At 40.7% G+C, this 15,515-nt stretch overlaps 1 protein-coding gene across 1 annotated transcript in view; it reads left to right on the top strand.

The window, feature by feature from the left end:
• The first annotated feature begins 1,739 nt into the window (after positions 1-1,739).
• Positions 1,740-15,515, top strand: part of fgf11a (fibroblast growth factor 11a) — a 67,251-nt gene continuing 53,475 nt past the window's right edge. The window contains exon 1 of the mRNA XM_084405333.1: positions 1,740-3,391. Within this exon, the coding sequence (XP_084261459.1) occupies positions 3,199-3,391 (193 nt within the window). The 5' untranslated portion in view covers positions 1,740-3,198. The remainder of the gene's footprint in view (positions 3,392-15,515) is intronic.

The following is a 15,515-nucleotide window of genomic DNA, read 5'->3' as shown; positions in this document are numbered from 1 at the left end:
CACCCATCGGTGTCATTTTAGTATGATTCACATACTGTTATAGTTTTTATTAATGTTTTGACTTAGATTTTATATTTACATTAGATTTTTGTATATTACAATTACATTTTTTTAATTGTCTATATAGATTTAAATATTTAATTCAGTTTTAGTTTTTATTTTGGTAAGTTACAGGTATATAATTTATATCAAATTATCCATCCATCCATCCGTCCGTCCGTCAGTCTTTATATCAAATTATCCATCTATCCATCATCCATCCATCCATCTGTCTGTCCGTCTTTATATCAAATTATCCATCCATCCATCCATCCGTCCATCCATCCATCCATCCGTCCGTCAGTCTTTATATCAAATTATCCATCCATCCATCCATCCATCCATCCATCCATCCGTCCGTCCGTCAGTCTTTATATCAAATTATCCATCCATCCATCCATCCATCCATCCATCCGTCCGTCCGTCAGTCTTTATATCAAATTATCCATCCATCCATCCATCCATCCATCCATCCATCCGTCCGTCCGTCAGTCTTTATATCAAATTATCCATCCATCCATCCATCCATCCATCCATCCATCCATCCATCCATCCATCCATCCATCCATCCATCCGTCCGTCAGTCTTTATATCAAATTATCCATCCATCCATCTGTCCATCCGTCTTTATATCAAATTATCCATCCATCCATCCGTCCTATTCGTCCATCCGTCTTTATCAAATTATCCATCCATCCATCCGTCCATCCATCCATCCGTCCGTCAGTCTTTATATCAAATTATCCATCCATCCATCTGTCCATCCGTCTTTATATCAAATTATCCATCCATCCATCCGTCCTATTCGTCCATCCGTCTTTATATCAAATTATCCATCCATCCATCTGTCCATCCGTCTTTATATCAAATTATCCATCCATCCATCTGTCCATCCGTCTTTATATCAAATTATCCATCCATCCATCCGTCCTATTCGTCCATCCGTCTTTATATCAAATTATCCATCCATCCATCCATCTATCCGTCCATCCGTCTTTATATCAAATTATCCATCCATCCATCCATCCATCCGTCCATCCATCCATCCGTCCGTCATTCTTTATATCAAATTATCCATCCATCCATCCGTCCGTCCATCCGTCTTTATATCAAATTATCCATCCATCCATCCGTCCTATTCGTCCATCCGTCCATCATTCCATTTATTGTTCATCTATCATTCCAGTGATTTTACGTGTATTTAATAATAACTTTTTACTTTTCTATCTGTAAGGCCTATATATATATATATATATATATATATATATATATATATTATTTATTTATTTATTTATTTATTTTTGGACAAATTATGCTTTTCTAGTTAAAAAATATATCTATGTGAACTTTGCATTTGACATTCTTCACAATTATCAAATCTAAATTGCAATCCTGCGCCCCGTTTGATTCCACGATTCAAATTCAGGAATTGAATTGTGTGTTTTACTGTGTTCATGTCTGTTAAGTGACGTGTGTTTGTGGTACAGTGTAAATAAGGACTCTCTCTCTCTCTCTCTCTCTCTCTCTCTCTCTTTCTCTCTCTCTCTCTCAGTCTCATCTGTCGCTTTAAGGAAGCATGAGGCAGGTTTAATTTTTTAACGCTCCAGACCACAACAGCACCCAGTGAGGAGAGAGAGAGAGAGAGAGAGAACAGAAGAGGGGGAGGGAATAGAGGAATGAGAGGGGTGGGTGTGAGGACATGAAGAGAAGGAGGGATTTTGAGTGATCGAAAAAGAAGGAGGGTTCTGAGTGACAGAGAGGGAGGGCAGAGAGGCTTTACAATGAGATGGAAAGAGAGAATGAGGGAGTAAAGCAAAGCATGTTGCCAGTGTTGGCTCCGTAACTCACTGTGCGCGGGGACGGGAGGGAGAGCAAAAAAAAAAAAAAAGAGAGACGGAGAGTCACACATTCACACACTCTCTCAATCACTCTCTCACACACACACATAAACTCTCACAGATTCAGAGGTGCCTTGCTGAGGAGTCTCTGTTACGCTCGCCTGCAGGGGTGAGAATACTTTCAGCAGGGAAAACTGGGCTAAAACAGAAGACCGGAGTGATAGGACACCAGTGGACCTTCTTCAAACGGGACTTTTACAGCATGTGAAGCGGATATGTGCAGCATCTATCCTTAACACTCCTCCATTTCATCCCTCCATCCCTCTCTCCCAGTGGTGTGAAGGACACGGAGCTACGGGTTCCTGGTTGCCTTACGGGAGTCTGGGGGAGGCTTGGTGCTCCCCTCCGCTCTCCTGCGCTCGCACTCGTTCATGAATGTCACCTCTGCCGGAAGAAGCCGCTGGAATTTACAAACACTCTCTCGGGAGCTTGGGAAGAGGGAGCAAAGGAGAATGTCAGAAGGGAGAGAACTTCCGATTCCTATCATCCTCATCTATCTGATCTGCCACAGACACGAGGTCCAGGGTTGACGACACCAGTTTTTTTCACTTTTACTCAGCGTGTCTGTCGTTGTTTTTCTGTTTTTTGCAGTCGTAGAGTCATGGATGCGATACTTCGAAATCAGGTAATGGAGTTTCACTAAGATTGTCTCAGGATATCGTCCCTTTTCTCCGTGGGATCTGTATTTGCTTTCGTGCATCCTTCTGTTTTACGGGGATCTCGCTGATATGTGGACCCATACGGATAAAACGATTGGACAGTTGATGGCTTTTTTCTGAACTCTCAGAATGATTTCTGATCCAGGTGATTTCTAATCATCAATCCCAAACTAAACTGCTGAAGGGCAGTGAGAGGCAAGGGATTCTGGGAGCTCGGATCTGCAGGGAATGGTGCTGTTGTGATGTCTCGCTTTTTCCCCAGAATTCCAGCACGACTCCATGGATCATCCACTGCCACTTTTCCAGTCCGTATGCCGTGCAACGAGACCTGAAATACAGCAAACAATCCCGACAAAGACAGCTGCCGTTCATCGGATTCACAGCACCAGGAATTTTGCGTTCCAGAGACTATTTTGAGAGTCAAAGAAACAAAGTTTATTGTGAACTTCACAAGTGTTTCGCCTCTTTTTGTTCCCGCATCCTTGTGACGCATTCTGACCTGGGTTATAGTGGGAGACCGAACACCTGCCGTCTCCTGCTCCTCTACGTGGCCCTGGGTGATCGGACAGGTGGGCGGCCCACTGTGAGCGGGGCACAGCAAAATGGCTGCCCTCGCCAGCTCGCTGATCCGACAGCGCAGGGAAGTCAAGGACCCCCAGGCCAACCGGCAGGTCTCCAACAAACGCAAGCCTTGTCCCAAGAGCAACAAGTCGCTCTGCCAGAAACAGATCCTCATCCTGATCTCCAAAGTCCGGCTTTGCAGCAGCCGAGGAAGAAAGCTGGAAAAAAGACCCGGTGAGTTGTCCAAAACACCCTAAAACCAATCTTCAAATCGGCCAAGTTCTGCTCTATTCCAAGTCTATCCACTTCAAATAGTGAGGGTGGCATTAGCAAAGCTTGGCATAGACTTAAGAAGTAATGATGTGTTGACTAATGAAATATTGGTTTTGAAGGACATCCGAGATCATGGTAGTTCACAAATGAGGCTGTTTGGGCGACATACTAGATAGTGTCAGTTAAAGGAATAGTTCACTTAAAGATGAAAATTACGTCATTTACTCGCCCTCAAGTCGTTTCAAACCTTTATGCATTTCTTTCTTCTGCTGAAAACAAAAGAAGATATTTTGAAGAATGTCGGTAACCAAACAGATGATGGACCCCATTGACTTCCATTGTATTTTTTTTTTCCTACTATTCATATTCATACAGGTTTGAAACAACATGAGGGTGAGTAAATGATGACAGAATTTTCATTTTGAGTGAACTTTTCCTTTAAGGGCCGTTCAGAAAGTAAGGACTAATCAGAACTAAACCGATTGGGTTTACTAAACCTTGCTGTTTGTGTGACATTAACCAAATTTAATAAATCATTTACTCACCATCATGTCATTGTTTGGCTTTCTTTTGTCTGTGGAACACATTTTGTTTTGTCCATTCAATGAAAGTCTGTGGGGTTCAATGTTGTTTCTAACCCCATTAACTTTCACTGTGTGTTGTTCAAAATATCTAACAGAAGAAAGTAAGTCATACGGGTTTGGAACGAAGTGAGGGTGAGTGCATGTTTCATGTTTGGCTGAACTGTCACTTTAAGAATGGACATTTCCACTGTGTCACAGTGTGTATGATTGAATGTTATCCTTGAGACTTTGAAGGTTGACTCGTCTAGTGTCTAGTGAAGAGCGTTTGTTGATATAGTGAGTCTGGGATCCAGAGCTTTGTAATCGTTCTGATCATTTCGCTGCACGTCTCTGTACTGCTTTTGACAACACCTGTTAATTTACGACCACCGACCAACTCGATACACGCCGCGATCCTTTCCACGCACATAAAAACATCACGGCCTCATTTACGATGAGCGGTTCCAGTCTTTCCCTCCCCTCTGTGTCTCTGTCTTAGAGACCATGTGTTTGTATGTGTCTTTGTGTGTGGGTCATATGTTTACATAATTAACCCCCAATGAGACATTTACCCTCTCTGAGTAAATCACTTCACCGAAGAGGCTTGCGGCTTTTATTTTAAGATATCATGAGAGAACAGATGTGGAACAGAATCACATCAGACAGTTTTTGTGCGTTTCTTAATCTTTCCTGAGGGATCATGATGCAGTTTGCAAACACCCTTTTTCCTCGTTTGAGTACAGTCAAATAAGGAATTTCCTTATCATTCCTTATCAGGAATTTCCAGTCAAATAGTATTTTTTATTCATAAAACAAAAGCATAATTTAGATTTACGCTATGGAAACATGCACTTTAGAGTCTGAACAAGTGGACAATTGCTAAATTGACATTTACATATTTTCATTTAGCAGATGTTTTTTCCAAAGTTACTATCCCAAGGTTTTTTGTCTTAAGAGCCACAATATTAAGTATAAACTACATGAGTATAAAATCTGGAGCAGAAGTGAAATACAGAAAGGAGGAGATATCTAATATATATATTAGATATAGTAGCCTATATGATTTTGTTTATGGCTGAATGAATATGATTTCGCAGCATGTATTCGGTGTCATTTTAGTATCATTCACATACTATTATAGTTTTTATTAATGTTTTGACTTAGATTTTAAATTTACATTCGATTTTCGTATATTACAATTAATTTTTTTTTATTGTCTATATAGTTTTTAATTTTTAATTCAGTTTTAGTTTTTATTTTGGTAAGTTAAAGGTACACTATGTAAAAAAGTTTTTGTTAAAAATGAACATTGAGAGTATTCAGAGTAAGGTATTTTATTGAACAGATAAATTGCCATGTATCTCTCCAACAGAGTTAATTATAAAGCATTATCTATTGTGAAGGCTCATTTCATTATGGTTGTTGTAGCGCTGTGCTGGAATTTATTTTCAAGGAAGTAACATGTGTATTGATGGGTAAAGATACAGTAAGATCTTCAGCTAGTCAGCTTGAGATCCTTTCCATCCAACATTTTCTGTAGCTCAAACAGTAGAGAGTTGGCGCTTGCAACGCCAAGGTCATGGGTTTGATTCCCTGGGAAAGCAAGAACTGATAAGAATGTAAATGTGTACCTTGAAATGCAATGTAAGTTGCTTTGGATAAAAGCGTCTGCCAAATGCATAAATGTAAATGTCCAATGTAAATGTTTTTTTTTTATGTTTTACTTTTAGTTTCAATAATTTAGTATTCAGTAATATAATAACAACGCTGATTTAACCTCATGGGCTCTGGCTTTCTGGTTAAAAGATGGGATGAATTTCATCAAAGTAAATGGGTAATTTATAAAGAATACACTTTATTTTTAATGCAAAGTACTGTGGCTTGCATGGCCTGAAGGAACATTAAATGCAATTTTAAAATAGAACAGTGAGCTTCCCATGGCACATTTCAAACAAAGCAAGTAATGGTTTGAAGAACTGCCTAGGAATATTTGCCTTTGTGCTTACGTTGCTTATTTAGAAGTACAGATGAGACCTGGCTAGTATTTCTCGCTAGGCTTCATTTTGGACTAGATTATAGACTAGACCCATTGCCAACCTGGGGTACATGTACCTTGGGATATACTTAAGCAGTTTGCAGGAAATACTTGGAAATCAATGGGAAATATATATATATAGTTTTCTGTTCTTAGAAAGTAACGAATATGCATTAAGCCATTCATTTTTAAAATCATAAGATTATTTAAATTATATATATATATATATATATATATATATATATATATATATATATATATATATATATATATATATATATATATTGTATAAAAAAATAAAATAAAAAAAGATACTGATGGTATTTTGTGTATACATAAAATAAGAGAAGTTGGAAAACACTGACTTCTCTCAAGCCTGGACCCATACAGTACAGTATTCATTTAGTCATTCACTTAATCCGCTCTCTTGAGGGACCCATCCTTCCTTAGGGCCGTGTGTGTGTGTGCCACTAGGGTGGGACATTTATGACACGTGTATCTCAAGTAAATCACAGTAATTGTCATGGAAACCATACTCCCGTAACGTGGCATCTGCTGCCGCAAAGTGCCTCATGCCAAGCGGTAATCACATCTATGAGAAATGGAGGCGGTTGGTGGTATTTGGCGCAGTAAAGGAAGAAATGTTTTTCTGTCAGTTTGGGGTGGTATGTATAGTTCGGGCGGCTGCAGTAAAGCTCACATCTTGTGCTTCTGTTATGATAACGGTGACTGGATGATTTCGCCTGCCTTTTGATGGAGAGGATCAGAGAGAGAGAGCACGTATATAGTGTAGCCTCCTCTAAAGCACAGCTTCACCTGTCAACACGAAACTGCCTGCTTAGTGCGTACTTCATGAGTGCTGTCTACTTCGGTAGTTCCCTTTCCTTGTTTGATTCTGAATAAGAGCATCTTACACAAACATCCGTACTTTTTATTTCTGCTGCTTTTTTTCTGTCTTATTCTATCTGTCATGGGTTGGGTTGACCACTAAATAAAGTTTCACTTGTTTAAGTAATTAGCTGTTGAAATAAAATCTTGTGGCTTGGAGGAATGTTTGTTGTTTTCAGTACAAGGGGTCAAATTGATGGACATTGTATATCATCAGTTACTGTGGAACATTTCTTTGGCCAATTTAGCATCAGTAAGGTCATATACTCTAGTAGAGTGAAAATGGTACCTTTAAGAGTTACTTTAACAGAACCTTTACTTTACTGTAGTAAGTATAGAAATAGAGTAAGTGGGAGATACTCTCACCGGCCACTTTATTAGGTACACCTGTTCAACTGCTCATTAATGCAAATATCTAGTCAGCCAATCACATGGCAGCAACTCAATGCAATTAGGCATGTAGACACGATCAAGACAACAGAAAGAAGTTCAAACTAAGCATCTTAATGGAGAAGGAAGCTGTTTTAAGGGACTTTGAATGCAGCGTGGTTGTTGGTGCCAGACGGTCTAAGTATTTCAGAAATTGCTGATCTACTGGGACTTTCACACACAACCATCTCTAGGATTTACAGAGAATGGGCCAAAAAAGAGAAAATATTCAGCGACAGTTCTGTGGGTGAAAAACCCTTGTTGATGCCAGAGGTCAGAGGAGAATGATCAGACTGGTTCAGCTGATGGAAAGACAACAGTAACTCAAATAAGCACTCGTTACAACCAAGACCTGAAGAAGAACATCTCTAAACACAGAAGAGCGTCTCTGAACACAGAAGAGCATCTCTGAACGTCTCTGAACACAGAAGAGCATCTCTGAACGTCTCTGAACAGAAGAGCGTCTCTGAACGTCTCTGAACACAGAAGAGCATCTCTGAACGTCTCTGAACAGAAGAGCATCTCTGAACGTCTCTGAACAGAAGAGCGTCTCTGAACACAGAAGAGCGTCTCTGAACACAGAAGAGCATCTCTGAACACAGAAGAACATCTCTGAACACAGAAGAGCATCTCTGAACACAGAAGAGCATCTCTGAACACAGAAGAACATCTCTAAACACAGAAGAGCGTCTCTGAACACAGAAGAGCATCTCTGAACGTCTCTGAACAGAAGAGCGTCTCTGAACACAGAAGAACATCTCTGAACACAGAAGAGCATCTCTGAACGTCTCTGAACAGAAGAGCATCTCTGAACACAGAAGAGCATCTCTGAACACAGAAGAACATCTCTGAACACAGAAGAGCATCTCTGAACACAGAAGAACATCTCTGAACACAGAAGAGCATCTCTGAACACAGAAGAGCATCTCTGAACACAGAAGAGCGTCTCTGAACACAGAAGAACATCTCTGAACACAGAAGAGCGTCTCTGAACACAGAAGAGCATCTCTGAACACAGAAGAACATCTCTAAACACAGAAGAGCGTCTCTGAACACAGAAGAGCATCTCTGAACGTCTCTGAACAGAAGAGCGTCTCTGAACACAGAAGAACATCTCTGAACACAGAAGAGCATCTCTGAACGTCTCTGAACAGAAGAACATCTCTGAACACAGAAGAGCGTCTCTGAACACAGAAGAACATCTCTGAACACAGAAGAGCATCTCTGAACACAGAAGAGCGTCTCTGAACACAGAAGAGCGTCTCTGAACACAGAAGAGCATCTCTGAACACAGAAGAGCATCTCTGAACACAGAGGAGCATCTCTGAACACAGAAGAGCGTCTCTGAACACAGAAGAGCATCTCTGAACACAGAAGAGCATCTCTGAACACAGAAGAGTGTCTCTGAACACAGTCTCTGAACACAGAAGAGCGTCTCTGAACACAGAAAAGAGCATCTCTGAACACAGAAGAGTGTCTCTGAACACAGTCTCTGAACACAGAAGAGCATCTCTGAACACACAACATGTCCAATCTTGAAGCAGAAGGACTACATCAGCAGAAGACACACCGGTGACACTCCTGTCCGCTGAGAAACTGAGGCTACGATTCACACGGGACACCAAAACTGGACAATAGAAGATTGGAAAAACGTTGCCTGGTCTGATGATTCTCTATTTCTGCTGCGACATTCAGATTGTAGCGTCAGAATTTGGTGTAAACAACATGAAAGCATGAATCCATCCTGCCTTGTATCAGCGGTTCAGTGTGTGATATTTTCTTGACACAATTCGGGCCCCTTGGTATCAATTGAGCATATGTTTAGGCAAAATGGGGTCCAACCAGGAACTAGCAAGCAATGTAGGTCTATAGATAGATAGAGACCCCTTCATTGTTACTCAAAGATTTTTTGGGGGGGTTGGGATTGAGATAAAAGATCTAAATAGAGTTTAGGATCTCATGATGTCGACTGTATGACTGATTCAATCTGCGTCAGTGTTCCTGAAGTGGTGTGTCGGGTGAGATTAACAGAAATGAATGACCACCGATCACCAATCACAAAAGCCCACTCGCCATTTAACAAGGTCATCCGCATCCCCCCCCCCACCCAATCCCAAAACACTGCAGCAGAACACACACACAGAACACACACACACACACACACACACACACACACACACACACACACACACACACACACACACACACACACACAGCTTGAGCTGTGAGTTCATTTGTCACTTTTAAATAGTGAATGGGATTTTAATCAGGAAACTGTAATGATGCAAAGTGTCCTAATCAGAGACTCATCACTCACACACACACACACACACACACACACACACACACACACACACACACACACACACACACACACACACACACACACACATTCCTCACCCACAGAACAAGCTAAGCATGATGCTTTTGTAAAGATTATCCTTTTTAGCTCAATCGTGTGTATGGTTGTGTGTGTGTGTGTGTGTGTGTGTGTTAGGGGACAGGAGGACAACTAGCAATTGATAAGGGATATTTGTATGCGTTGCGGTGTTTGCAGATCGTTGGAGCACTTCATTGTTACTGGGTGATTCATTCGTCCACACAGTCTGCCTCTTATTAACACCCTCTGATTCATCAATAACACTCTCCTGTCCCGCTCTCCTCTTTTCATTCATCTCTTTTCCAACACTCTACATTACAATTCCTAATCTCACCCAGGACTGTTGCCACACTCTCCCTCTTTCTCTTTCTCATTATCTGAGTGTGTAGCATCTCTTCTTATTGTGTGCCTGTCCTCTTGTTCACGCTCTCCTGTGTTTTCTCTCCGCTCTCTTTCAAGTGTAAAGTTGTAATGATGTCGACTGGGTAGGGCCGTTTGTCTTGTGTTGACAGACAGTCATTGTGAGTGTATAATGGGGACGTTGCCTGCACTGTTTCTGTGCTATTGTCCTGGTGTTATGGGGCAACTGTAGACTACTGCCTTCAAGCTCATTACACCGTGTGTGTGTGTGTGTGTGTGTGTGTGTGTACCTACTTAACTATATTGGGGACAAATTTGTACACCGAAGTGACCAAAAACCTGACAAAATCTCCAAAAACCTCCCTTTAGGGACGTCCTCATTTGTACATCTGGTATAAAAAATAAAAATAAAGTAATTAAAGGTTTTTTGAAATGTAAAAATGCAGAAAGTTTTGTGTGATGGGTAGGTTTAGGGGTAGGGGTAGTGTTTGTGAGTGAGTGAGTGAGTGTGTGTGTGTGTGTGTGTGTGTGTGTGTGTGTGTGTGTGTGTGTGTGTGTGTGTGTGTGTGTGTGTGTGTGGATGGGTAGGTTTAGGGGTCGGGTTAGTGTTTGTGAGTGAGTGAGTGTGTGTGTGTGTGTGTGTGTGTGTGTGTGTGTGTGTGTGTGTGTGTGTGTGTGTGTGTGTGTGTGTGTGTGTGTGTGTGTGTGTGTGTGATGGGTAGGTTTAGGGGTCGGGTTAGTGTTTGTGAGTGAGTGAGTGAGTGAGTGAGTGTGTGTGTGTGTGTGTGTGTGTGTGTGTGTGTGTGTGTGTGTGTGTGTGTGTGTGTGTGTGTGATGGGTAGGTTTAGGGGTAGGGGTAGTGTTTGTGAGTGAGTGAGTGAGTGAGTGAGTGTGTGTGTGTGTGTGTGTGTGTGTGTGTGTGTGTGTGTGTGTGTGTGTGTGTGTGTGTGTGTGTGTGTGTGTGATGGGTAGGTTTAGGGGTAGGGGTAGTGTTTGTGAGTGAGTGAGTGAGTGTGTGTGTGTGTGTGTGTGTGTGTGTGTGTGTGTGTGTGTGTGTGTGTGTGTGTGTGTGTGTGTGTGTGTGTGATGGGTAGGTTTAGGGGTAGGGGTAGTGTTTGTGAGTGAGTGAGTGAGTGTGTGTGTGTGTGTGTGTGTGTGTGTGTGTGTGTGTGTGTGTGTGTGTGTGTGTGTGTGTGTGTGTGTGTGATGGGTAGGTTTAGGGGTCGGGTTAGTGTTTGTGAGTGAGTGAGTGTGTGTGTGTGTGTGTGTGTGTGTGTGTGTGTGTGTGTGTGTGTGTGTGTGTGTGTGTGTGTGTGTGTGTGTGTGTGTGTGTGTGTGTGTGTGTGTGTGTGTGATGGGTAGGTTTAGGGGTCGGGTTAGTGTTTGTGAGTGAGTGTGTGTGTGTGTGTGTGTGTGTGTGTGTGTGTGTGTGTGTGTGTGTGATGGGTAGGTTTAGGGGTAGGGTTAGTGTTTGTGAGTGAGTGAGTGAGTGTGTGTGTGTGTGTGTGTGTGTGTGTGTGTGATGGGTAGGTTTAGGGGTAGGGTTAGTGTTTGTGAGTGAGTGAGTGTGTGTGTGTGTGTGTGTGTGTGTGTGTGTGTGTGTGATGGGTAGGTTTAGGGGTAGGGTTAGTGTTTGTGAGTGAGTGAGTGTGTGTGTGTGATGGATAGGTTTAGGGGTAGGGTTAGTTTTTGTGAGTGAGTGAGTGCGTGTGTGTGTGTGTGTGTGTGTGTGTGTGTGTGATGGGTAGGTTTAGGGGTAGGTTTAGTGTTTGTGAGTGAGTGAGTGTGTGTGTGTGTGATGGGTAGGTTTAGGGGTAGGGGTAGGGGTAGTGTTTGTGAGTGAGTGAGTGAGTGAGTGAGTGTGTGTGTGTGTGTGTGTGTGTGTGTGTGTGTGTGTGTGTGTGTGTGTGTGTGTGTGTGTGATGGGTAGGTTTAGGGGTCGGGTTAGTGTTTGTGAGTGAGTGTGTGTGTGTGTGTGTGTGTGTGTGTGTGGGTAGGTTTAGGGGTCGGGTTAGTGTTTGTGAGTGAGTGAGTGAGTATGATTTTGTGTGTGTGATGGGTAGGTTTAGGGGTAGGGTTAGTGTTTGTGAGTGAGTGTGTGTGTGTGTGTGTGTGTGTGTGTGGGTAGGTTTAGGGGTCGGGTTAGTGTTTGTGAGTGAGTGAGTATGTGTGTGTGTGTGTGTGTGTGATGGGTAGGTTTAGGGGTAGGGTTAGTGTTTGTGAGTGAGTGAGTGAGTGAGTGAGTGAGTGAGTGAGTGAGAGTGAGTGAGTGAGTGTGTGTGTGCGATGGGTAGGTTTAGGGGTAGGGTTAGTGTTTGTGAGTGAGTGAGTGAGTGTGTGTGTGATGGGTAGGTTTAGGGGTCTGGTTAGTGTAAGTGGATAAAATGTGCGTGTGTGTATATATATATACACAGTAAATATTATTATTTATCTTTGGCTGTTAGTAGATCAGGTGACTTGTTGTCTTTCTCTTTTCTTTACTGCATTGTGTGTTCACAGATTAACAGATTTACTGTAATGAAGTGTTTTGTTGATCTGTGTTTGGCTAAAGGGGCAGTTAGTCATCATATTTTTACCCGTTTTCTATTAACTCGCTGTATTTCTGAACTCCCTGAAACGCCTCCATTGTAGTCTTGAGTTTTATTTCAGGGAACGAACATGTCACAGTATTCCTTATTTAACTCTTTCCCTGCCAGTGTTTCTGAAAAAAGGTTACCAGCCAGCGCCAGCATTTTTGATAATTTTCACAATAGTCTCATGGCCCCCCAGAATGTTTTGCTGTATGAATATATGAACATGCGATATATCAAAAGAAATAACAGAGCCTCTGCATTTAAACGTTTTATTCTAGCTTCATGCATTCTTTTTTTTATCAACACTTAAATAAAGGGATGAGGCCTGGTTGAGTTAGTTCAGGGGTGTCCAATCCTGCTCCTGCCGATCGACTGTCCTGCACAGTTCAGCTCCAACCCTAATCAAACACATCTGCCTTTAATTTTCAAGTGATCCTGAAGACCTTAATTGGTTGCTTCAGGTGTGTTTGATTAGGGTTGGAGATGAACTGTGCAGGACAGTCGATCGGCAGGAGCAGGATTGGACACCCCTGAGTTAGTTAGTAACCCTTTTTGTCTGCTAAGCACTTTGAGATTGCCATGCATGCATTCGTAACATCCAGATTGGACTATTGTAATTCTGTAATGTAACATAATTCAATGTAAAAATGTAGCATAATTATCTAAATGGTACACATGAATAAAGGAAGTTTACAAATGCAAACAATCAAAACACAATTATTCAAAGGCTGAAATGCACCATATTATATGTTACCACATTTGTCACCGAACCTAAGCAAAAAATAGGCTCTTAGAGTAGATTTATTGTAAAGTCTTTCCATATTAATAAACCAGTGAATTTACACTGTCACGAATCTAAAATCTCCCGTGAGGGTTGTGATAAAAGAATGATATGATGACAGACCTTCATAAAAGGACTCTAATATGACATAACGTATAGCCTATAGTGGGAGTTTATGGGATTTAGTAGTGTTTTATTGAATAGTGCTGTTAAATCTGTTATTGGAGCATGTATAAATGTTAATGCTGGCCTGAAACTCTACAACATCCATCATAAGCTCTGCTGTTTGATAGATAGTGTTTCCTCCTCCTCTTTATTTCTTTCTGTCTCTGTTTTTTCCATCCCAGGATAGCGGTAGGTCACTGCCTAGCACTGTTTTATATTGACTGAGTGCTAGATGTTTTTATCAGGCGCATGTAAATTAAACAGGAGAACTAGAGTCTGGGTGACCTCCGTGCTTCTCATGAAAACATGTTTGTTGTAGTTGTTAAAAATGTGTGTTTTGGTTATTTATAGTAGTAAATTTAGTTTTTAGCTAGGAAGTTTTTCCCAGTTCCATGTTGACATGCTTAATTTGATATTACCCATAATCTTATTAAGTTTCTGTCTATAATAATGTCCTGGTGAGTTATAGTTTTAAAGGGATAATTCTGTCATAATTTGCTCACCGCAAATTTGTATGACTGACTTTCTTTTGTGAAACACAAAATAAGATACTTTGAAAAAAAATGTCAACTGTTTAATGAAATTCGATAGGGTTTAAAAAGCATGGAAAAAACATTTCTCATCATATTATCTTATTTTGTGTTCTGCAAAAGAAAGAAAGTAATGCAGGTGATGATTTCAAGTAATGAAATATCCCTTTTATAGAATAATAAATTATTTTTGGACAGAGATCAGCTAAACTGGTCAATGACAGCAACCAAGAGCCTCATCAATTAAAAAACAACAAATGCTGGAAATGTTAGTCAGCATGGCAGCTCTGCACCATATGGTGAGTATAATTTCTTTATATTTCAAAAAGTAATGTCAGTAATAAGTATGGCAATCAACCAAAATATTTCAGTTCAATCAGTAAAGGCAACACTGTAAAAAAAGAAATAATAATACGGTAAAAAAAAACAAAAAACGGCAGCAGTGGTTGCCAGATATTTACCGTAAAAAATACGGTAGCAACATTTTAGGTTTTACAGACTTAACTTACAATTACAAAAAATAAAAAACATTTAATTTTCTGTTATAATGATAATTTGAAATTCTAATATCTGTTTTGTACCAGTGTAATACACTGATAACCACCAATCACAGTGGTGATGAGAGTCACATGATGAGTCAAAGCTCATCACAAGAAGGTTTTCCACCAGCTGTTAATATTAATACTAATATAGAAGCTGCTCAGTGTCATTTACACAAGCACTAAACACCATCATGGTAACACATATGACATTTTAAAAATGCAATGTACATAACAGAAAAAAACTAAGAAAAACTATGAAGAGACAGTTATTTCAACAAAAATACATCAAATGTGAAGTGTCACGCAGGGAATTGTGGGTTTTTTCACTGTATATTACATACAATGATTCAATTCCAAAAACTGTAACAGTATTTTACTGTAAAACTACATTAAATGTACGGTTACTACGATTACTTTTAAAATCACAATGATTTTTCTGCCACTTTTATTGATAGGACAGTTAAGATTTTGCACACAAGTATCACCGATTAGTTTCACGGTACATGTACGTGACAACGACGTACTAAAAACATGTTTTTCGCGTAGACGACAGCGTTGTCAAAACAATCCCTGTTCACACGGATCCGCGAAACGACAAAAAATGCTGTATTATTCATACCAGACCAGTTGATGGCGATGTCACTTTGTAAAGAAACACCACGCGACTATAGACTGAACGCGTACGCATGCGCATGACGTCACCATTTTCACAAATGCACATTTTTGTATCTGACACAAAGACAATAATGGTATCGTTTTCAAAAACTTGCACTTCGAAACCCAAAAGTTTGCGTTTTCAGCCCCCCAAAACGCTGTTGTTGTGTACAGTAAATGAATGG

Source organism: Rutilus rutilus, assembly GCF_951802725.1.
Source record: "Rutilus rutilus genome assembly, chromosome: 3".
NCBI classification, from domain to species: Eukaryota; Metazoa; Chordata; class Actinopteri; order Cypriniformes; family Leuciscidae; genus Rutilus; species Rutilus rutilus.
Note: the sequence above shows the minus strand (reverse complement) of the source record. Positions and strands in the feature narration are given on the sequence as shown.